Source organism: Panthera onca, chromosome A3 (assembly GCF_046562875.1).
Source record: "Panthera onca isolate mPanOnc1 chromosome A3, mPanOnc1 haplotype 2, whole genome shotgun sequence".
Lineage (NCBI taxonomy): Eukaryota > Metazoa > Chordata > Mammalia > Carnivora > Felidae > Panthera > Panthera onca.
Window position 1 is genome coordinate 81279639 of NC_138341.1, and position 24746 is coordinate 81304384.

At 47.1% G+C, this 24746-nt stretch overlaps 1 protein-coding gene across 4 annotated transcripts in view; it reads left to right on the plus strand.

The window, feature by feature from the left end:
• The window catches only part of NPAS2 (neuronal PAS domain protein 2), a 159213-nt gene that overhangs the window by 125394 nt on the left and 9073 nt on the right, over window positions 1-24746 (plus strand). For all 4 annotated transcript variants that reach the window (XM_078444374.2, XM_078444376.2, XM_078444377.2 and 1 more), the window contains exons 8-16: window positions 3633-3751; window positions 4444-4526; window positions 5288-5394; window positions 7811-7958; window positions 10127-10211; window positions 12973-13114; window positions 13640-13749; window positions 15960-16049; window positions 19625-19771. In XM_078444374.2, coding sequence (XP_078300500.2) covers window positions 3633-3751; window positions 4444-4526; window positions 5288-5394; window positions 7811-7958; window positions 10127-10211; window positions 12973-13114; window positions 13640-13749; window positions 15960-16049; window positions 19625-19771 — 1031 coding nt within the window. The remainder of the gene's footprint in view (window positions 1-3632; window positions 3752-4443; window positions 4527-5287; window positions 5395-7810; window positions 7959-10126; window positions 10212-12972; window positions 13115-13639; window positions 13750-15959; window positions 16050-19624; window positions 19772-24746) is intronic.

Sequence of the window (24746 nt, forward strand, 5' to 3'; positions counted from 1 at the left end):
TTCTTTCCCACCCCTTTGCAAACATGTCTCACGCCACCGGAGACTTCCCTGCCCTTTCAGACATCCTTGTCTTCTTTCCATGACTGACTTGAGAGGTCACCTTTGAGATGGAAGCCAACCCCAGACACTAGGAGAGACAGACTTTAATCACTCTTATTCTCTGGAGAACCTTAGGGCTCTCTTGTGTTCAAGCCCAAGGCAGAATTCTTCCAGGGTCTCTAAAATTTGAAATTGTGATGAAAGGTTCAGGAGCAAAGAAGGGCTGGATCACCCCCCATGGACTGTTTTAATAGGAAGGCTAAACACAGAGCACCGTCTTGCATGTTTCTGAGCTTGAGACCCATATGGGCACTTGTGTTGTTTTCACCGAGTAGCAACTGCGATATACTGATTGGCAGCAGACCTTGCCCAGGTCCTTCTGACCAGTGTAAATGCACCAGTAGGGCAGTGAGCCAGCCCAAGTGCCGGTGGGACCCCGGACCATGCTCTGTAGGCACCCTCCCACAGCAACCCAGCCCCCAGCAGCACCAGGCTGGGCTGCAGAAGGGGAGCCCCTGTGGGGTCTCGAGGCCTGTGTGTTTGTTGCAGGCTGGGATCAGAAGGTCTCTTCCCCAGCTAGATCTTAAGCTGTAGTTTTGGGGGTGAGATGGAAGGTCCTCTCATCAGAGACACATTCAGTAAACACATGTTGAGCACCTGCTGTGTACAAGACGCCTGCTCAGTGTGGGAAACAGGGAACTAGATCCAGTTCCTACCACGGGGAAACCTGTCTCTTTAGCTTTGGGCAAGAGTAAGATCAATTTCAAGTAAGATGACCCTCGGGGCAAAAAATGTAGCAAGAAATCATTGCTTTTATCTGTGGCATGAATGCTGTGCGTGTGTGCGTGTTGTAGTGGTGGAAGAAAGAAGTGGGAAAGCAGGCAGAGATCTGATAAATAGGGCTGCGTCTGCATCAACTGGTTAATTCTTCCGAGAGGCTCAGGAAGCCAGTTGTAATTAGATATGTTTTTTCTATTACTTAAATTGAAACAACTAATTAAATCCTTAATTAATGTTTTTTAACTACCTTGGGATAAGAAGTGCCAGAGAAGTTATTCTAAGTGCTAAATATTACTCTGAAGTCCCAGGGAGCAGTTTGCTCATGTGTTGACTCTGGAATCTGTGAGGAGGCTCATGCTGTGAATAAAAGTCATTTGAATCGCGGTTGGCAAAATGTTTCAAGTATCTTCTTCCCCTTGACTTCCCCCAAGGTTATCCCCTTGGCCTCTGTTACAACTTTCATCCTTGATTCACCATCACCTTTGATCAAGCCCTCAGCTGTTTAAGGTTTTGGGGGAGAAAGCTCGTTTAGAAGAGGAGTTTGATTGGTTCTGGGCCCCTCTGTAAAGTATCTAGCTTATCAAGTGCAAGCTATAAGCAATAATGAAATTTCCCCTGCGGGGTGCATTTTCATCTTTAAAACCTTAGAAGTTATAAAAGGAGTGATACACAACTGCATTGGGAGGCAGCCAGGCCAGCAGTAAGCTCTGCGAACATTCACATAATTTCCGTGGTCTCTGCCCCTTGAAGAAATTATTAGGGGCTGGTGTTTCACTCCCCCACGCTCCTTCTGTCTCCCTGTCTTCCTCATGGTAAATCACCAAGAAAGGCACTTACTGACAGAATACATTAATTTGGTAGCCAGAAGGATCATTCCAGCAAGGCACATGGTTTAGAGACAAATGAGAGAGACTCTCTAGAAATTTCCAGGAAGTCCTTTTGGAAGTTTGCTTCGAAGGCCTAGGTTTTCTGAAAGAGTAGGGAGAATTTTATTAGGTCTTTATTTGGCAGTCGATGTCTCTTAGATTCAAGCAGAGGGGGTATTTCACATCTGGGAGATTTTTTCATGTCTTTTTTTATTATGCAGATGTTCACATCTGCAGACCCTTCCCTTATGGGATTGCCTTCTCTCCCCTCAGTGAGTCCCTTGGCTCACCCTCCACATTAATCTACAATGGACTAAGCCAACTAATGACAGCTGTAAACTCCTCAGGGACCACTGTTTTCTACTTTGCCCCTTTATATTCATGTTTGGAAACATTTATATTAATATTTATGTGAATCAATTCAGAGAATATGTTTGGTAAAATGAATTTATTCATGTTAGTGGATAGAAGACCACATTATAGAATCACTTAGAAACCTACGAACATATAAAACAAAAATTATTGGAAAGCTAAAATCCAAAGAAAGTCTTGCAGATTTCATTTTAGAACGCATTTCATTTTCTGTTGCTTTATATGTTCTCAAATTGGAAAACACAACTATGTTTAAGTCTACAAGTTCAGAAATGTAGTTAGAATTCAGGATCTAGTTCAGGATATAATCAACTACATTTGAAAAAGAGAGAGGTAGTATAGATTATCTAGCATAATGATCCAACACCCTAACTACATGGTAGTAAGTGTGGGGGAGCTTTTAAAACCTCCAGTGCCTGGGCTTCACAGCCAGAGTCCCTGGATCAGCTGATCTGAGAATGGCGTCTGGGCATCTGGGAGGCCATGTAAAAGGTCCCAAGGAATCCGATGTGTAGCTGAGTTCAAGAATCCCATATACATAGTCCATTGACTTTTCTCATACTTAACAGGGTTCTTTTTCCCACCCAGCATACTCCACCTGAAATAGCAGAATTGTTCCCTGGCCCAAAAGGTAAAGCAGCTCTCCCCAGTCACTGTGAAGTCATCTCTGTAGCTCCCAGGGAAGATGGCAGCTGGCACCAGCTGGCACCTCCCTGGAGGGTGTGCGGGGGCCTGTTCTCAGCCCTGTAGTGGGCACGAGCCCTGAGCAATCACCCGTCTGCCCTGTAAGAACTTCAGGCTTGGCGACGGAAGACCTGGTTAGAGTCCCTGCTCTGTTATTTCGATTCTGAGCCATCTTGGTTAATACATATAACCTTTCTGGGCCTCAGCTCCCTCATCTGTAGAATGAGGAAGGTCACACCTTCCCAGACTTGTGAGAATATGAGATACTCATGAATAGGTTTGTCACCTGTGCAGAGCTACAGAACTAGTGAGTTTGTGGGGGACACTGTGTACCTCTGGGGATCACCCTGGATCCTGAGGCCATCTCCTCAGTAGCACTGGCCAAGCCCAGCATCAGCCTGGCTCCCGATGTGGAGTTTCAGGGCGGAAAGCCCTTGGATCCCAGGTGTGCTGTGCCAGAACCAGGGGTAGAAAGGGGGGGTCAACAAATGCTGGGGGCCCGTCGTATCAGAAACCGTGTCTGACTAGGGAACACACCCCGAAGTGAGAATGCGGGCCCATACCGCAAAGCGAAGCTCTCTTCTCCTTTTGTCAAATGTTTTTCCCAGCACAACAGTCTGTGTCCCTGTAGGACTACTGGGAGCAGGAGGCAGGGTAGTCTGCTGGTACTCGGATTCCAACTCTATTGGGCTGTGAGCAGGTTACCTCACAGGCCGTGCCTCCCGTTTCCTGTGCGGGGCGGATAATAGTAGCCCCTACCTCACGGAGGTGTCTGTTGTACGAATGAAGAGAGTGAATGTACGCGAAGCCCTGACTGACAGTGATGCCAGGTCGGGGTCGGCTGCTGTGCCACACAGGGCTAACCCATCTGCCTGTCTCCTCCCGCCCCAGTGCCTAGCCCTTCTTGTAATGGCTTTGACGGCACCCTTTCAAGGCCCTGCCGGGTGCCGCTGGGAAAGGAGGTCTGCTTCATCGCCACAGTTCGTCTGGCAACACCACAGTTCTTAAAGGCAAGTACCTGGGAGAGCTCGTGTTGTGTGAAACTAGTACAGCTGAGTCACGTTTAGTTACAGCTCACTAACCGTCTTTATGGGAAAGAATAAGATGGCAATGAAGTTGCCACTGACTTTGAAAAGTTGAAATGTCTGCTTTCTGCACCTGTGAACTGCGCCGCATGCCCCTTGCCCTAACTCTGGTTTCCCAGGAGCTCTTTTGCTGGAAGGCAGCATCAGCTGCCCTTCAGCTTGCAGAGATGCTCATTGGCAACTCTGTAGATCCTCCTCCCTTTCATGCCAACGTTACTACCACTCAGGGCAGGCCGAGGTGAGGGCCAAGTGTCAAAACCCAGGGCTTGTCTGTATTCTCTCACCCGTGATTGCTTTAACATCCATGGCATGAATGCGGAGTTAAATTAGTCATTCAAATTCAGATGAAAAGCCATTTTCCACATGTTTACCACCCTTCCAGATAATGGGAAGGGAGTGGTGTGGCATTTTGGCTCTTAGGTATTTTTCCCCAGCTTGTGAAATAAATTTAGTATCAGCTAATACTGAAATTAGCTACAGATGATGAGTTTCAGCCCAACACAACTTGGAGACTTGCTCTAAATGATTTTAACTTCTGTTACCCACCATGCGTTCTTGAACCAACCTAGGGTGAGCATCTGGCACCCCAAGCAATATTTTTTTCCCTTCTAATACAGGAAATGTGCATAGTTGACGAACCTTTAGAGGAATTCACTTCAAGGCATAGCTTGGAATGGAAATTTTTATTTCTGGATCACAGGTTTGTGAAAAGAAAAACATATTTGGGTTGGGTCCTTTTCAAGTTGTTTGCATGAGCCAGGCTCTCCTTGGGAGAGAAAAGTCGGGACTTGTCCCTTCAAGGAGAAGGGCTTTCTGGCAGCAGGGAAAATCATTCCCGGCCAAGAGCCAGGCGGCCTCCCTTCAACTCCAAGTGCCCCATCCATGGGTATGATCCGTGTTTGTGCCAGAGCATCTCAGGAGAGCCAGGTGCCACATCCCAGGGACATCTTTAGGATACCCTCACCCCCATCCCACTCGGGACCCTCTCCAGTTCCCCGGAAGGCAGGGGCAGATGGGAGAGAACCTCCTCGTCTTAATTTTCTCAACACCCTTTTGTCCCTTTAACTTCACCTTCTTTCTTTCTTCTGTAACATTTTTCACAGTTGAAGGATGAGAACTCTCCCCTCCCCACCCTTTAAGTTTTTGTTAAGCTTTGGGACTGGACTGCCCCAATCGATAGCTGTTTTTAATTATTCGGTAATGATAAAATGTATTATTATTTAATGCAGGTTACGCTAAGCAAACTGAATATATAAATGCCAAAAGGGTTGAGCGCTTTGGGAAACACAGCCTCTCTGGTTTTAACCATTGCAAAATTACTGTCCTGCCATCGTTCTTGAGAAATGAGGTCTCTGTGTTGATCATGAAACATGCAGACTGTACCCTCTGTGTTGAGGTGCCACCACGGTGAGTCTGGCAGGGGGACCTGCTTTCTGATGAATTATCCCCGTTGCTTGGCAGAGCCCCTCCGATCATAGGATACCTGCCTTTTGAAGTTTTGGGGACCTCAGGCTATGACTACTACCACATTGACGATCTGGAGCTCCTGGCCAGGTGCCATCAGCACTGTGAGTACCGCACACCCTGCCCCAGCGCCTGACGGCCCCCAGCACCCTCCACAGTGCCCCGACAGCAGGACTCTTGGGCCCTGGAAGTCCACTTATTGCTTGGTTTCTTTTTGAGGAGGAACACTTTGTTTTCTTGAAAATGATGTACGAGTGTGGCAGAGGTCCCTGTGGTTTGAGTTTTTACCTGGAATTGACTTTGTTCCTCCTTCTCCCACCCCCCAGCACCTTCCCAGTATCCTTTAGATAGGTAAGCTGTTTAATCTTACCTAAGAAAGCAAGGTAAGTGATGATGGTCATTTTTTCTAAGTTATGCAGTACATTATTTTAAGTTTATTTATTTATTTTGAGAGAGACAGAGAGAGAGTGCAAGCAGGGGAGGGGCAAAAAGGGGGGGGGGGGTGCAGAGGATCCGAAGCAGGCTCTACGCTCACAGCAAAGAGCCTGACACGGGGTTTGAACCCACGAACCGTGAGATTATGACCTGAGCCTAAGTCGGATGCTTAACAGACTGAGCCACCCAGGTGCCCTATGCAATACATTTCAAAGACAAACTATTGAACTCACATCACTGCTCATTGTAAGCAGACGTATATTGGTCACAAGCTACAGGCCAGATACTGAGCTAGACTAAGCACATAAGGATGATCAGAATCTCCTTGCTGCTCTGCAGGAGCAAGGTCTAATGGATGCTTATAGGATGCTGTCACTGCATTGGAGGGAACATGTTCAGGATACTGGGGGTGCTCAGAGGAGGATTCCTCACCCAGCTAGGGGAGGGGACCGGGAAGGCTCTCTGCCATGGAAGAGGGCCACAGGTTGGGAGGTAGGGGAGGTACCCCATGTTGTGGGGTGGGCAGGGGATAGAGGGAGAATTACAAGCATATCTGTGTTCTCACTTAGCAAGAGGAGTCAAGAATTAACCATTTAAAGCCATATTTTCAGTACCAAGTTCTAGCTTTAAACAGGAAAATTTTTAATCATAACGGATCCTGACACATAAATTGACCACCAACACTGTATTTTGATAGATGTCCTGTCTGTAGTATCCATTGTAACTTTCCCTTCTCTGCTGTTCTTATCAAAAGAATAGGCTTAAGTTCCATCAGGATCCTCAGAACCTAAGGCTGATCTTTTTTTTAAATATTTATTTATTTATTGGGAGAGCACAAGCCGGGGGGAGGGGCAGAGAGAGGGGAACAGCAGATCCAAAATGGGCTCTGAGCTGACAGGCTGGCAGCAGCGAGCCTGATACAGGGCTCGAACTCATGAACCTTGAGACGTGACCTGAGCCGAAAACAACTGAACCACCCAGGTGCCCCTAAGGCTAATCTTTAAAACGTTAACCCTTTGCTCCTCAAAGTGTGGTCCTCAAACAGCAGCAAGGACATCACACGGAGTTGGCTAGCCTTGTAGACTCTCAGGCATCCCCACCAGGCCTGCGGAATCAGAACGTCCATTTTTACAAGATCCCCAAGTGATTCATGGGCACGTGAAAGTTTGAGAAGCAGGGTTACCTCAAGCCTTGGCTGCTTCTGACTCTTCTAATGGAGCAAGGCCACCTTGGTTGTAGGATTACCTTCATCATCTGAAGGAGTTGCCCCAGGGCTCAGGCAAGATGTTCTCACTCTGTCCAGCCCATGCCCTTACTCAGCTGGGCTTCCTACGTCTTTGGAGATCACATTTTCCAAGGCAGTGGCTCCCTTTATAGCTTTGGTTTCCTGGTTGTGATATCTATTAACTGTTTGCCAAAAGAGGTGCTAAATTCCAGCCACTGAGGCAATAAAGTCCAGATTATTCTTCTTCCCTAGACCCACAGTCCAGCCTTCTGCCCTGTGCAGTCTAATATTCCAACAGCATCCATTCTGTTCTTGACACCCCCAGGGAAGCCCACCAACAGACTTGACCGCAGGGGACTCCACGCAGCCCTGCAGCACTGGGGCCTGAGGTGGAAGGCATCTGTAGCTGACTCTCTAATTTAGGACCGTGTAGACTAAGCATGAACTACTGACTGACAGAATCCAGCCAGAGGTTGCTGTCAGGTCTGTTTTGGGCCCAGATCCCCCCGTGTCTGGATCATCTCTTCTGTACTCAGCTCCTGCAGCTCCAAAGACAGCTCCACCTCCAGCAGGAAAACCTGTGCCTCTTTTTAATTAAACTCCAGTTTGGGAATCTGCCCTTATCCGAGGCTCTCTCAAGCCTTTGAGCATCTGGGGAAGCCTGCAGATTGTTCTTCCATTATTTAAGAATTCATTATCGCTTACCATTATCTTGAGAGTCACTTAAAATACAGCGCACCTGGGGAAATAAACCGTGTTTGGCACTTTCTGGAAGCTTGTATTTTTAACAGTAACTTCTGGGGAAGAGATCATTTTTGTATTAACGTTTGCTACCCGCAGACCCCATTTTCTCCTAACAGTGATGCAGTTTGGTAAAGGGAAGTCCTGTTGCTACCGGTTCCTCACCAAAGGCCAGCAGTGGATTTGGCTGCAGACGCATTACTACATCACTTACCACCAGTGGAACTCCAAGCCCGAGTTCATCGTGTGCACGCACTCGGTCGTCAGGTGAGGGCTGGGGCTGGGAGGGCGGGCGAGCCCCTCACAGCTCACACAGAGCTCCTGCCGCCTCAGGCATCCCAGCTTCTGGAGAGCCAGCAAGCCCCGGGCTTGAATTCTTCAGTTGGGGCCAGGCTGTGCTCTGCAGTTCACAGAAGAGTCTCCAGGTACACATCCCACTCGTTCCCTTGACGCTGAAGGTTCAGTTAGGCCCCTCCTCAAGCCTCACACGCTCTTTCAGGCTGCCAGGATGTTACTTACTGACTTACTGCTTCACTGACCTACTTGCATATTTTCCCCTCATCTCCATCCATCCCCCAGCCTTCCCTTGTCACCATTTTGGGAAGAAAATTAAAATTTTGCCTCTAAATAACTCACAGATATAGTCCCCTTTATTGTTAATGCATTAAAAAACAAAACAAAACAAAACAAAACCCTGCTGGCAACTGAGGCAGTGATGGGAATAGAGCCCAGCTGCCGGTGGGAGGGGGTTCCTGGTGGTTCCTGGTGGCCTCAGGGAGCCCCCGGCCCAGTGTGGGTGAGGAGAGCTTTCAAGGGAGGCAGCATATCCAGCATTTCCTAGACGCAGGCTGTGTAGGGTCATAATTCCCAAAGGTGAAGGAGAAATGTCATTTGTGGGGTTTTTTTCCCTGACTACAGAAATTGTAAGGACATAAATCAGTTTTAAACTGGTCTGGAGAAGAGCATTTGAGCAGAGCAAAGAAAGAAAGGTTATATATATTGTATGTCTGTATGCACGTATACGCAATAGGTAGATAGATAATGGATATATATAGAGAGATATATGTACACATACATATAGATACATACATACTGCATTTATATATATACATAAGAGATAAATGATTGATAGATAAAATGGATAGATACCATGCATACGTACATGCACACACGTGCATATATACAGTTAACAAGTAAATCTCCCTTCTTTTAGCAAGTGAGGAAAGAGGAGAAATGTTGGTCTTTCTTGCCAGTGACCCTGACCATCACACTGCATGCCACTCTTAGGGACTTGATCTTGGCTTCCCAGCCCACCCTTGGGCACTTCAGCAGCCAGTGATTTCCCGTTACAGGCCAGTCCCACCCACCACCACCCAGCCTGGGCCTTCATCAGAGGGCCTTTTTGCCCCCACCAGCAGCATCTTGGTCTTCAGACTCTGCCCTTGACCCTGCTCTTCCTCTCCATCCCCCACCTCCCAAATCTTGGAAAGTAACCCTCACAGAGAGTAGGGAGTGAACTAGTGAGTAAATAAGGTAACAACATTCCAGAAGCCCAAGAGCCACTGTCACTGCCCAAGTCCCCTTGCCCAGCCTGCACCTCCACACATGAAGCAGAAGCCATGGCTGGGTCACTTTGGCCTTCACCACATTGAATTGATTAGCCCACGCTATTTTATTTTATATTTTATTTTATTTTAAAGTTTATTTATTTATTTTGAGAGAGAACGTGAACCGGGGGGGGAGGGGCAGAGAGAGAAGGGGACAGAGGGTTCAAAACAGGCTCTGTAGTGATAGCAGCAAACTCGATGTAAGGTTTGAACTCAGGAACCATGAGATCATGACCTGAGCCAAAGTCTGACACTCAGCCAACTAAGCCACATAGGCGCCTCTTACCCACACTATTTTAAAAGTGGGTCCACAAATTAATTAATCAGATCTAGATTTGTTTGAGAGAAATTAATTAATTTAGAAATTAATTAATCTAGATCTAGATTTGTTTGAGAGAAAACTTTCAAAGGTTGTAATTATTTAAAAAGTCATGTGTCCCTTCTCTGTGTGCATAGTCCAGACTGAGTAGGTTTTAGGAAAGGCTTCTGATTATTCAAAGGCCAAGTCTTATCCTGTAGATGAAAATATGTTTCTAAAGACAATGATGTTTGGAAGTTTCAGGGCATGGGGAGAAGGTAAGTAAAAGAGAAGGGAGTAAAAACATCCTGGAAAGGAAAATATTTTGAATGTCACATTAGTCGCTCTGGTGGAATTTAGGCACAGAATGAAACTCCTTCCTCAAACAAGTGACAAGACCAGCCTCTTTCGTGGCGATGATCGTGGGGTGGGTGTCATGTAGGGTACCTCGATGTACCACACAAGCCCTCTTTGCTGTTGCTATCTGAAATGTCCTACCTCCTGCTGTGGTCTCTTGATTTCCTGATCAGTTACGCAGATGTCCGGGTAGAAAGGAGGCAGGAGCTGGCTTTGGAAGACCCGCCACCCGAGGCCATCCACCCTTCAGCACTCAAGGTATGCTGATCCCCACCAGATATCTAAAGGCCAAGTTTGCCTAAGTAAGCATTCCCATGAGATGTTATAATAGAAAGAGTAATAGTTTTATTTGCTATGTTCCCAGTACTATCCAACACGTTTCTCAGGTATTCTCTTGTTTACCATCATGACGTTCCCGTGAAGCAGGCACTGTTACTGCCCTCGTCCTGCAGATGAGGCCCAGAAACACACAACACACAAAATTTAGCTAACATACTGGAGGGTACTGAGGATTAGAACTCACAGAGCTGTGTAAAACATACCCTCTGGACTCAAAGCATGATTTGGTGAATTTCCATCCTTACAGGAGTGGCTACAGTAAGTCCACTTTGTATCTCTCCCACAGATAAAAAGCTGGGGGCTTATCCCATCATCCCATTGAGGTATAGAATAATTTAAGTGCCCCTGTCCTTCCCTCAGCCTAAGTTCCGGGTCCTCCACAAGTGCCCCTCACGGATACTGTCCGTGTCGTCGTCGGCAAGGTGCACTTTCTACTTCCTCATCTGAAGGTCTTGGTTAACAGCCATGTTGGAGCCAGCTTCATGTCAGGGAGCTCTGCTTGTGTATTTCCCTTCACAAAGTCTTATCTCCTTCCCTGCTCCACACTCAGCTTTTAGGTTCACCCCCCCCCCCCCCACAACCAGGCTTTCCCCCTGTGTCAAACAACTAGGGAAATGTGCAAGCAGACCAGAGCCCTGCTCCTCAAACGTCAACCTTCAAACAGACACAAATGTTGGGGAAAAAAGAGAGAAGGCAAGGAAGGGAGGGAGCATTGTATTTTATCAAAGCCAAGACGCTAACCATTGTAAGATCCACCATTATTTATCTCCCGCTAAGAAAGAGAAAATGCTGCCACCAGTCAATCTGTGAAATAAGGATTTCTTTTCATCAGTTGAAAGACACATCCCAATTTTAGAAATGTCAAAATGTAGGGGGGAAAGTGTCTCTTAATAATTGGTAAAATGTGGTTCAAGTTCCAGGCTGCCCAGTGACCTAGAATCCAGAGACTTCGGCCAGAAGCTGCTGTGGCAGCAATGGTACAATGAAAGCATCTCTGGTCCACGAGAGCTGAGTTGGGAGGAAAGAGGAATAACCTTTAAAGACCAGAGAGCAGTCAGTGTCTTCAGCGAGCCTCCCCTGCTGGCACGCTGCATGGTGATATATTGTATGGTGATTCATCACCAGCACACTGATACAACGCACCTGCCATTGTTTGTGGAAATGTTTATTATCCCACTCTGTCATATAATGCATCATGTATCATGTCCAAGAACAGAATTAAGCTGCTCATAGGCAGGTGTTAGACACCCCATATATCACAGCTCACAAATGGGCATAATATGTATCATCCGCTCAGAAATTCATTATTGAGGTTTCAGATCCTTTGGGACTCCTAGAACCCAGTGGAACTTCTCATAAACATACACGTATGTATAAGCACACCAATACAATCTCGGGCTGCCTCTTTTCAAGGAAAAGCTCCGGGACAATGCTTTTCAAACTATCAGTGGTGATGAACTATTGTTTTTTTAATTTCAAATCGGTCACTGACTGTTCGCTTTTGTAAAACGCTAATTCCCATGCTTGGATGTGATGTGCAGATATGTCAAATGGCTATAAAAGTCTTTTGGTGCTTCCTCTCATTTCCTGTCCTTATTTCTCTGCTGACCAGGAGCACACGATTTGCCAACAGCCCCGGGCCAGGGACCTCACTCTAAGGGGTGTATCTGGGGAGACTCTGTGACTAAGGAGCAAAGTCCCAAAGCTGACATTTTAGCATAGCAAATCCAGGCACATACTGTAATTTGAGTTTGCACAAAGGACTGTAGGCCAATATCAGTCATTTCAGCCCTTCTTGGGCACATACACAGAATCCACCCTCACTGGAGCCATGACTCAAAAGACAGAATAGCCACATAGACTTGCACCCAGAGATTTAAGACCCAAGACTGTAGGACATAGAACGGCCTGTGCAGACAGCCTAGTGGATGCCAGGAATGTCACTGTCCTCCTCTGCCTGGGTAGGAGCATGGCTCAGGAGAGTAAGCATTATGTTTCTTCTTTAGCTTAAAAATTATCCTACCCCCTGTCTTCTCACGCTTATGACATGAAGCCATGCAGGATGGAAAGATGGCTCCTGAGGGTTGGAAGGTCACAGTTGCTTTCTCATCACATCACACTTGAAGCAAGGGCATCCTGGGATCCAGGATTGGTTAGGATCCAGGAGCGAAAGGATAGGAGACCTTTGGCCTTTTGCCTGTTCTTCACTCCGGGGCCCTGAGACTGCAGAGGAGAGGCAGTGGGGAGACTGTGTGGGGCACATTCTGAAGGCTCCAAAGGCATTTGTTTCAATGGCGTGTTAACAATCCGGTACCACCACCAACTTCATTTCTAGAACCTGCCTCTCCCCCTGCCCCCACTTCTGGGAAAGCCAAGAATCTGGGCAGTGAGGTGACAATTTTAAGAAAAAAAAATGCAACATCAGTTATGAATATCTAAAAAATCAAAATCCAAGGTGAGCAAGTGTAATAGATACTGCTTATATAAGGCCACAAGCCTCTCAAAGATGTCTGGATTAAATACATGTACAAATATTGTACCTGAATGTGTCTGGAATGATCTCCAAATTGTTTCAGTCTTTCTCCCTACACCCTCCAAAATTTTCCACATAGTTAGAGGAGAACTAAAGTCACATTCCTGTCATCTCGATACTGCAACGTGGACTCTGTGTGTGTTTCAGGACAAGGGCTCCAGCCTGGACCCTCAGCAGCACTTTAACGCACTTGACGCAGGCACCTTGGGCCTTAACACCAGTCATTCACCATCAGTGTCCTCCAGAAGCTCCCACAAATCCTCGCACACGGCCATGTCAGAACCCGCCTGTGAGTGTGCTGCCACGGATGGCGAGGGGGTGGGCGCCCATGTGGGGCCAGGGTGGTGGGAGTATAGAGTCCCACAAAGGGTCCCAGGCCTGAGCAGAATCAAGACAGTCTCCGCCTGCCAAGTGGAAGCCGCCTTCCGGTTCACACTGTTTCTTGCTTCCTTTCCCTCCGGCTTTCTGCCCTCCACCTCTCCACACTCCAGAACAGACATAAAGCAGGTGACACGCAGGCCGGATAGTCTGGCCAGGTTTTGGTGACCCTGGTAAGATGTAGGATCAGGCAGGTGGTTGAACCAGGTGGTGGACATGAAGCTCGGGGATGGTTTGCTCCCAGTGGGGGTCGGGTGCTGGCAGAACCTGAAGCTGTGGCTCTTGCAACAGCTTCCATTCATGCTGGACTTTTTTTTTATCAGACATTCCACCCAAGCCCTTGTTTCAGGCATACTACAGTCATTGCTCCCCTCTTTTGATAAGAAAGCTGTTAAGGATGCATGAATCAGGAAGGTGATCGGTTGCTTTCTTACAGCTGCCCCAAGCAAGCTGATGGCAGAGGCCAGCACCACGGCTTTGCCGAGACCAGCCACCCTGCCCCAAGAGCTCCCCGTGCCAGGGCTCAGCCAGGCAGCCACAATGCCGGTATGTATGTGACCTTAAACTCCTTCTCGACCAGAAGTGCCACAGCGTGGCAGGGCTGACAACACCATAGGACAGCATTACTGCATCTTCCCAGAGAAGCAGTTGTACTTGGAGATTAAGAGTATGGCGTGGCAGGCAGGGGTGGGAAGCTAGGTAATTGAATTGGCAAGTAATCTGAAACATTTTTATTCCAAAATTAACATGGATGTGTATTCAAGGAATGCAAAATGCAAATGAATTTTAAAGATTAAGCTGAAAAACCTCAAACCGGGAGTCACATCCCCAGTGTCTCTGAGGGTACACAGGATCCTTCCATCTGAGGTCCTGTTTCACTCCAGGGAAAATGTTCAAGAAGTCAGTGCCAACAAAAATCTATCTCTGCATACATCAGGCAGTGTCCCTGATACACACCAGACCTCCCCAGAAGGTCAGGGAGTGAGTGGCCTTTTAGAAAGCACGCTGGCTGTATGCAAAATCACTGATACACACAATACTCCAGTTATCTCCTGCCTCGTAAGGGGTCACACCAAACTTAGCGACGTAAACCAACAGTCATTTCTCACATTCGCGGGATTCAGGAAGGGCACAGCAGGGCTGACTCCTCTCTGCTGCCTCGTGTCAAGAGGCCTCACCGACTAGACCTGGGGAATCCACACCCCAGGGGTGTCTGCGCTCATGTCTGGTACGTGGGGTAGGCCGGGCTACCCTGAGACCATCCACCCTCCACTTGCCTGGGCCCCTTCTTGCCTGGGCCCAACTTGCCTTAGGCTTCTCCCAGCATGGCGACCGGGTTCCAAGAAGAAATGTCTGGAGATGGAGCTTTCTGTGAGAGCCAGCCAGAAGCTACATGGCTTTCTGTGACCTAGCCTTGGAAGTCCCACAGTGTCACCTCTGACATCCTTCTTGATCAGAGCAGCCCCAGCTCACCCACAGAGATCGACATAGACTCCACCTCAGGATGGGAGAAGTGTCCAAGAATGTCAGGGGCCACATCCAGGTAGTTGCCAGATACCCCCTACCCAACCCTCGCTGACATTTTGGAGATGGGAGGGAATGTGCCAGCTTCCTGCTTGCGGTCTCCAGGAAAATCATGCAGGCCCTCCTTGAAAAGCTGGAGTGACGTGTTTTATTTTCAAATCGCACAAGACAAAGACCACTTTCTTTTTCTCCAGCCACCTTCCAAAAATGCTTCCAAGCCATGAATGCCATTCTTCCGATACTTGGCAGTCCAGTAGAACTACTTTCTGCCACTGATGGGGGTGCAGTTCTGGTTCCTCTCCGCTGTGTGAGGGATGCGATCCGAGGAGAACAAACCAGGCTCCAGGCAGCCCTGTGCTGGGGATTCCTCACTCAAAACAAGGTCTCCTGTGGTCACTTCCTCCCAATGTTGTCCTGCGTGACACTTCCCATTTGGGCTTCTCTTTATGGTCTCTAGGGCCTGAGGGACAGTTTGGGAGTAACTTCAGAAGAACCCTTTTACTTTTCTTTTAAAAACTCTCAATAGCCCACGAAGCTGAGGATTTCATTTCTTGTTTCTATACATTGCTACGTATCGCCCCCACTGTCCTCCTGCCCTGCCCTGAGGGATCAGGAAACAAGGTCTGTGACTCAGCTGACTGCCCAGGAGTCTCTTGAACAGATTCCAGGCAGAGCCTGGTGAAATTGCACCAGTATTCACTGCCTGGATGAATGAATGGATATAGAAACGCATGGCACATCTGTCCGCTGCATTCAGGTTGAGCAGGAAGGATAAGGGCCACACGGAAAGCCAGCGCTGGTTATTAGCACAACCCCATTCGTATTGCTCGATGACAGTGCTAAGAATTTATCAATTTGGGAGAAGAAGCAACCAAATCCAGCAAGAATGGAGTCTAGAACAGAGGCAAGGAAGGGGGAGCGAGAGGAGCTACCAAGCTCCGGCACGTCATAGCGGCTTTGCAGGGCACACCATGGTGGGAAGGCATCCCAGACCCCGAGTGACTCCAGGATCTTGCTCAAGGGCACCCTGCACCCTCCATCAGCCATGTGTCAGCTCTGACTCTGTGTCTTGCAAGGGCGGCAGCACAGCCTACCTTCTGCATGTAAGCTCTTCACTCTAGTGCAGAAGGGCCTCCTCTAGGCCAGAGAACCCAGCTGAGCGAGAGCATCCATGTGCCTCTGTAATGGCCCAGAAGTGGTGTTTGTTAACAAGGGCCCCCTCTCTTCCCCAGGCTCCCCTGCCTGCCCCGTCATCCTGTGACCTCACACAGCAGCTCCTGCCTCAGACCATTTTGCAGAACCCACCTGCCCCCATGACACAGGTGAGTCTGGGGCTCAGGGAAAGGGGAGCCTGGTGGTGGCACTCCCCGGGACAGAATGCTTGCTATCCTCTTGGGTGTGTAGATGCATCCGTGCCAATGTATAGGTACCAAAGCAAGATCCCAAACCGGGGGATGTTTCTCTTGACACGCAGGTGGGGCACGTCGAGCTATGAACTTTGTCCTCTCCCTGTCCCCTCTGGCCATATCTTTTTCTTAATCTTTGTTCATCCCTCAGCCACTTCTCCATGTTCCTCTTACTTTTTATGACTCCAAATTGGTTATGTTATTTCAGGAAAAGTTTGAATTAGGCCAAATGTCATAGGAAGCTGTGAGTCCAGTACTATAAATACCACATTTGTTGGTTGTTTTGTTTTGTTTTGTTTTGTTTTTTAAGGACCGTGGCTTTGCTGAGTAATTCCTTCCTTGTTTTAGCAACATTCAGTGAGTTACTATTTGGGTCAGTCCATGAGCTGGTGTGAGGGGCACAGCCCTAGCTTTTAGCACTCAGAGTTGAAGGGAGAGGTGGGCATACCAACAGACCAACCTCCATGGCAGGGTATGTGTGTTTACACAACCAGTAAGAAAAGAGCCTACCGAGGAGGTGACCCCTGAGCTGGGCCCTGCAGGACGTGCTCGAGGCCTGGTGAGAGGCTGAATGAAATAGTGGTCATTCATTCTGTGGCCGCGTAGGGCCTTTGAGCTGACTAGCATACACTGCACTGAGGCCAGGCTCCACTTTCAGTTTCTTTATGGGATATCTAGCTTTGTGCCACTGTCTGGCTACAAGGGGATCCAAGGTCACAGTTCACTGACAAGTACTCCTGGCCGCACTCCTGCCAAAGTGTGGACTTCTCTCTTGGGGCAAATCCATCAGCACCGATGAAAACTCTTTTACAGCACATGTCCCATTAACAGCCGTCTCAGATGCTTTCCTGGAATCAGAAAGACACCTGCTAGCACATGCCCCTCGACAGAGTTAGGCTGGAAGGATGTCAAAGCTACTCATCCAGAGTCAACTAATTAAAATAGTCTATGTTCATCCTCATTTGGAAAAAAAATTTTTTTTTTCTCTTCGAATTTCCAAGGCACATTTGGTATGAAATTAGTAAGTTTTTCAATCCAAAGGCACATGAAATGAGGGTTCCTATAACTTCTGGGTCTTGCATCCTAAAGGAATGTCTTTGTTTTATTATGCATAATGATGTGATTAAGGCCTTCTTCAAATTCTAATGTTTCATGTATTAAACGTCATTTTAATTAACAGAAACAGTTCTTAGTCTCTTAGGCATGTTATACTTAATAATAACCATATTCTTTAAGACATTCTTGCATAATGCTGACCTTTCAAGTCAGACAGTTCTTTGCATACCAGCTCCATGTAAAACAGTGCATTCTACAGTTTTCTCTCTTTCCATTCTCTGAAGCTATCTATCACTCTAGCACCCTGTCGTGGAAAGGGGCGGGGGGAATAAAACCTAAAGTCTGACAAAGGGTTTTCTGGGTAACTAGCTGGTGGTTTGGCTTCAAGATGTGTTTCTAAAATGTCTCTAAGTTAGAATAAATGTCTTTCTCAAAGAGGCCATGATCAAGAATATAACAAGAGACTAAGGCCTGGGTGTCTTGGAATCCCTTGAGAAAATCAGAATAATATTAGAAGTCACTATCACTTATGAAGCACAGCGCTGGCCCCTCCGTGACTGCCCTGCCCCCTCCTATTTCCCTTTGGAGCCAACTGGGCAACCCAGAGTGTCCTCTCCACTGGACATGCTAGGCGTAGCCCCCAATGTTTCCTGACTTTGTAGAACCCCTGGAAGCTTTTGTGTTGTGGTTGTGTGTGTGCGCGTGTGTGTGTGTGTGTGTGTGTGTGTGTGTGTGTGTGTGTGTTTAATTTGCTACCTAGTAGAGGTCGCTTTCTTAATGGAATTCTCTTTCAAATTCCCAGCTGTGTGTTTTGATTACTTACATTCTGATGAAGATTTTTGTGATACAGTCTGGTTTAGCACAGAGAACTCATATTTAGCAAGAGACTTTTTCTGTTAAATGAAATCTGAAGGCAAAGCTGCTCTGATTGAGGTGGATTTGGGAGGTGGGGGAGGTGTTGCTGGCAAAACCGCTCGGCCTCATCCAGCTCCTGAGACTCAGAATTCACATTTTGGCCCTGGACCACCAGCTAGCTGTGCGATCTCAAGCGAGCCACAACCTCTGCGTGACATGGGGGTATGATGTAAAGAATTAAACGACTGGCCAGTGTGGGTCTCTGCAAGTGGCAGCATATAGTGGGTTTTTTTAATGATTTTGCCACTCCAAAAACTGCAGTCAGTTATTCCATCCTTCAGTGTATCCTATCTGTGTTCTAAAGTCTCCCCAGCCTCCTTGCTTTTCCATGTAAGAAAGGTCAAAGGGCAGAGGAAGAGTCTCTGGAGGTGTTTGCAAAAGACAATGAGCAAGAATCAGACTAGGGAGAATGTTGGGATAGAGATTGAGGGAATGGAGGTTAAGTCATTGTTTAAAAAAAAAAAAAAAGGAGGAGGAAGGGAAGGAAAAGATAAGGAGAAAGGGAGAGGGAGGGAAGGAGGAGGAAGGCAGGGAGGGAGGAGGGAAGGGGAAGTCCCAGGCCAGCAAACACATGTTCCTCAAGAAACAGGAATTATTGAGTGCTCCAGAGAGCCCAGAGCAGGGTAGCCACTCCAGGGAGTGCCAGCCTCCCTTGCCACGATCCCCTACTTTCCTCGTGTTTCCTTGCAAGGAAACACCCTATGTCAAGGTAGGACCTATGTCCCAGAGATCACCTGTAGAATCTTTCTAAAACCAACCTCCATCCCAGGAAAAGGAGTAAGAGGTGGAATGGAGGGGAAACTTGGAGCTTATGTGCAAAGCAGATATCAGTGTCCCTCCTGTAAGGGCACCCTCTGCCAGTGTTACCCTCAGGATAAATGTCAGGTGATTGTACTATTCTTTTCCTTAGTCTTTTGGTGCACAGATCTCTAAGTGCAGAGCAGCAAATGAACCTGAGGGAAGTGAGGGAGGGTGGTAAGGCCTCCCCACGGCCTCAGGCTGGTTTGGAGAGCAGGGCCCCCACAAATTGTAGCTATCAAGCTCATTTGTGAATTGTTACAGAAGAGCCCTGTATGCCAGGATCAGATTTAGGATAACGATAGGACCCCAGATTGCCTGTGAAGCTGTCACATGCTCTCTGATGCACTGCTTTTGACATTCATCCCCAAAACCATTTGTCTGTCTAACCAAATTTGGAATGTCAGTTTGTGAGCACTGCTCACAAAATTGTGTCCCAATTCTGTGGCCCTCCCAAGCTGCAGTGCAATACATTAGACCTGCAGGTTCTGGTAGGCCTGAGAAAAGCTCATGTGGGGACCACTGGGCCTCCCAGTGCTCATCCAAAGACCCTGTGCCCTGCCGAGCGCCCCAGCAGTGAGTCACTCAGGAGGGATACCAAAAAGGGTGGATAAGGGACCGGAAAAGAAAGTGGGCAGGGCTGCTCAGAACAGCAGCAACATCTGTCTGCAAGGCTGAAATAACTCTTTCATCTGGTCTTGTGTTTTGACTCCACCTTCAAGTTCTCAGCACAGTTCAGCATGTTCCAGACCATCAAAGACCAGCTGGAGCAGCGGACACGGATCCTGCAAGCAAACATCCGGTGGCAGCAGGAGGAGCTCCACAAGATCCAGGAGCAGCTCTGCCTGGTCCAGGACTCCAATATCCAGGTGAGGCCTCTTCCTGGGCCAGCATCCGCCACGGTCTCTGTCCTCCCTGCCTCCCTGCCATATTTATCCACTGTTTCGGGGTGGGCAGGACTCCCACCAAAGTGCCTCTGTACTGCCCTAATGAGTCCTGCTTACTAAGCATATTGCAACCTCCAATACCAAGTACAAGGAACAAATCCCCCCTCCTCCATCCCCAACTCCAGGCCAAACACGAATTTCACATGACACCCTCCCTGTTGACCCCTTGCTCTGTTGGGCACATAATGTCTGTATATCACCTGCATTTTCATTCATGAGTGGTGGTGGTTTGCCCTACATTGATGCCTGCCTCCCTCCCTCCTGTGGGGGTGTAGACTCCCAGCACCTGTGTAACTGCTTTCATAGCACCGGGCCGGGTACTGGCTACCCGTGGGGAAATGGAGGCAGCTCTACTGTAGCCTCTCACCCAAAGGGGCCATGAAGGGAGATCTGGGAAATGATGAGATCTGCACCCTGCACAGAGGGGGGATGGGAGAGGGAGCTGGGGACTGGAGGTCAGCACCCTGGCGTCTCCAGGCCACCCCATTTGTGGCATGCCCATTGAGGCATGCTGCAGTTCTGACAACAGCAGCTTTCAACCATGACACTGCCCCCCACCCCCGCCAGATGTCGCTTCTTTAAATCCTTTGGAGAGATTGCTTTTGGAGTGAAAGCTGTATATATTAGATTTCTTACAAGGATAAGTGATTTTTACCAAGTTTTACTTGTATCAGGTGAAGACTATGTTTCTTCCCAAGTGCATTCTTTTGACCCAGCCTCTAATTGTGAACGTAATTCTAGCTCACCTTGGAGTCTGCCTTGAGAGCTCTAAGCATTTGCACTCCTCCCCCCACGCCCCTTAGAAGAGGCGGAAGGAAGCAGGAGACACCCTTGGAGAAAATGGTTGGAACACTGGCCCTGCCGCTTCCCGGTCACGGTCCACACAGACCCTTCCGGGGGGACCAACAGGTTCTATGCGAGCGCAGCGCCCTAGCCCTGCGCGGTGAGATAACGCGTGAAGGATCGGCGATGCTGGGTAGCGGGAGACACCTGCTGCCGGCCTTCCTGCCTCCCTGGGCTCCTCAGAGGCGCTCCTGGCTTGCTTTCCAGAGCCTAACTGCCCCTGCCACCCCCATCCGCACAGACTCTCAGCCTGGGCTCTCCCTTCCCCCCGCCCCACCACCCGGAGGACAGAGCCCAGCGGGACGCGCACTTCCCGCCCCGGGGGTCCGGGGGCGGAGAGCTCGGCCACACCCAAAGCCCTGCAGCTGCCCCGCCTCCTCTACCACTCCCCAAAACGGGCCCGGGAGAAGACCACAGTGTTTACAGGAAAAGAAATGCAGTCATGGAGGTGTCAAAGTCCCTTTTTGCTTATTCCTTCCCAGCTGTAATATTTTCTCACTGATCCAAGGCCCGATTGGCAGAACTTGCCTGACTCCAATTACTTGAATGGAATTTTTACACTAACAGGAAGGGGAAAATTGAGCCAGAAACTGCTAAAAGCAAGGTAGGCGTATGAACATCCTCCTCAGAGCCCGGGCCTTTCTATTTCCTGCCTTTTCCACATTCAAGCTGAATTCTAAAATAACAGGCGACACAAGGTTATCTCTTTCACTCCTTGTTATGAAGAAGTCTTATTTTTCTTCCTCGTGACCAATGCATTTTGTTACACCCCCCCCCCCCCCAAAGTATCCATACCAACAGAGCACCTGAGTTTTGTGAGGGTTGAGGTGGAAATCAGGCCCTGCAGTGTGTTCCTTCCCGGTTTTCATGCTTGTGACCTTATCTTTGCAGTGGAATTTTCCAAAGAACATGGAAATCCACAGATTGTCCAACCAGAGAATATTTCCTCAAGCAGCCTGCCTTCTTGTAGTTTTACAAGTTTACAGATTTAAAGAAATACATTCCAAAATGTACAACCAAAATGTGATATTCCTTAAAAACAAAACCAAAAACCTGCGTGGTTCAAGCATAAAGAAAAAGCAAGTAAAAATTACTCCACCCCTTCCCTAAAAAGGTAGGAGTGGGGAAGAGAGATTAAATAAGAATAATTGATATTTGATAGACTATCAACTATTGATATATCAAACTATTGATGAAGAGTTGATCATTGTTGAAGCCTAAATATGATACATGGGGTTTCATTATACCTCTATTTTGTGTATTTCTAAGATGTTCTGTAATAGTAAGTATTGTAAAAGGAAGCAGATTAGAATAATGAAAAACCACATGTGAGCATACGATTGGTTTATTCTTAAAAATTAGAAGCTTTTTTTCTCTGATAGCTTTTTCTATTTGAATGTGAAGGAACTATTTTTCTCATACTTCCTATAAAGTTGACCCCCTGTGCCTTTTAAGAAGTCATCCTCCTAAACCATAAAATTCTACTTTTTTGTGGGTAAAACAGAGGCATGGATGTGCACAGTGAATTAGGATTGTCACCTACAAAAGCCTTTACCAGAATGTCAGTGGACTTTCCTACTTTACTTCAGTGCCCCTGAGCTTTCATTGAGACTATGTGTGCATGTGATGCTTACTGAGTACAATTAAAACACACACAGTAACACACACACACACACACACACACACAACTGGGTTATGAGGGAAAGGTCCTCTGAAGTGTTTGTGTCTGCACCTAGATGGGAGCCATGAAGGATGCTACTTGGGGAGAGCTGTTCCCATGAAAGGTTGTGTCACCCCCTGCAGTCCAGAGAAGGATGCCTCTTGTTCTCTTTTTGAGAGTATGCACGCCCTCTGCTGGCTACTCAAAGAAATGCCAGGAAGGGCACCTGTAGCAATGGCAAATGTGTTCCTTGATAGTTCTTTTCAATCACTCATCTATCTTTCTTTCCTTTCTTCCATCCACCCATTCATCCATCTATTCATCCATCATACCTTCCTTCATTCCCTCCATCCACTTATGCATCCATCCATCATTCCTTCCATCCATCCACCCTCCAATACACCTATCAATCCATCTATCCATCCATCTATCCTTCCATCTGGCAGACACCCATTATGTATCAAGCACTTGGTTAGGCACTGTGCAAAAACAGAGATACACAGGACAGGGTTTTTACCCTTAGAAGGCACACATCAGTGGGACAGAGTAGCAGAGCCAGCAGTCTCTGACATAACACAAGCAGAAATAGTTTGCCCTTCTCTGAGCAAAAGCCTCATTTATTTGTTTATTCATTCATTTATTTATTCATCACTCATTTTTCAGATAGTTTTTGAATGCCCAAAGAGGCAAAGGAACAAAAAGTTCCTTTTTTCATTTTAAATACTGTTGTTACTATCTAACGTTGATTGAGCCCTTACTATGTCTCAGCATAAATTTTATTTAATCCTTTATGAGATATATGATGTTAATGTCACTGTTTTATTAATGAAGAAACTAAAGCTTTGGAAAGTCATGAAAACTGCCTAAGGTCATACCAGTAATACATGTTGGGGTTGGAATCTGAACCTAGGTATGTGATTTAAGCCACATTATACTGCCTGTCATAAATAAAGGTTGCAGTTTTTTTGAAGTCTAACCAGAAGGTAAATTGTTCCCTACCGGAAAAATGTATGTTATGTAGTTTTGAGTATTGTGTTTTTGCTAAAGTGATGAAGTGTAGGTCACTGTAAGTGCTATAAGTAATAATCTCCAAACTGAATCTAAGATGATTGATACCCAGAAAATTCTTCTTAACTTCTTAAGTGACAAAGAGCTCTCATTGAAAACCTCTCTGGTGGGGTAGAGGTGTGAGTGGAAAGCAGGGAGATCAGGTGGGGTGGTGGAAAGGGGACCAGATGGGAACCTGGTCCACTCAGCTCAGCCACCCACCTGCCTCAGGCCTCTCGGAGCCAGCTCAACCCCCGCCCATGAGGCGTAAACTTGAACTAACTACTCTGCTCCTGCTAGTATCTACTTGGCATGGTTCTACCTCTGCCTTTCCATAATTACTCTGTCACTCAGCAAATGTTGGCATGTCGGTTCTGTACTGGGTTTGAGGTTGTACTGACCTGAGTACAGGAATGGAGGATTAAAACTCCAGATGCTAGAAGGAAGAGGGACTTGCTCCTCAAGAACTCAAAGCTATAGCCCTTAAAGGGAGGGGAGCACTGCCTGTCAAGAATCCAGTATATTTGGGGGCACCTGGGTGGCTCAGTCAGTTGAGCATCTGACTCTTGGTTTCGGCTCAGGTCATGATCTCACAGTTCATGGGTTCGAGCCCCGCATCAGGTTCTTGGTGATGGCGCAGAGCCTGCTTGGGGTTCTGTCTTCCTCTCTCTCTTCCCCTCCCCTGCTCTCTATCTCTCTTTCTCAAAAATAAATAAACATTTCTAAGGAAAGAAAGAGAGAAAGAAAGAAAGAAAAGAAAGAAAGAAAAAGAAGGAAAGAAAGAATCCAATATATTCAATAATACCAGTTTTCAATGCCCACAAGGACCTTTGATTCAAAGAGCTGGTTACACGTCTTAGGTTTAAATTATTATTAAAAGTATTAAAGTTGTTTTTCTTAAGGCTTTAGAGTCAATTTACAGATTATATTTTATTTACAAATCTAATTTGGTCTAAAAATAGCAATGCTTTTACTTGTTTTTATTTTTTCAGCTAGTTTATAAATGTAACAAATCATAAATAACCAACATTCTCTACCAAAGCCATTAGTCTACAAGTTCAATATGTCTAAATCTTCCAAACGTTTCATGTGCTGAACAAGGCAGACCTGTCAACTTAGAAGTAAAATTTTTCTAAGCTCTTAAGCAATTCTTTTAAATCAAACACATCAAAAATGAAGTAGATCGAGGTTCTCATAAACACTTAAACATTCTACAAACTTATCAAATTCTCTTAAACCTTTCAAATTAAAACTTCCAGGCCAATGTATCACATTTGCCTCCCTGGGAATGCAGAGTCACCTAGCTAATGGGAGCGGATTGCTGGGTAAGATGCCCGACCGCAATGT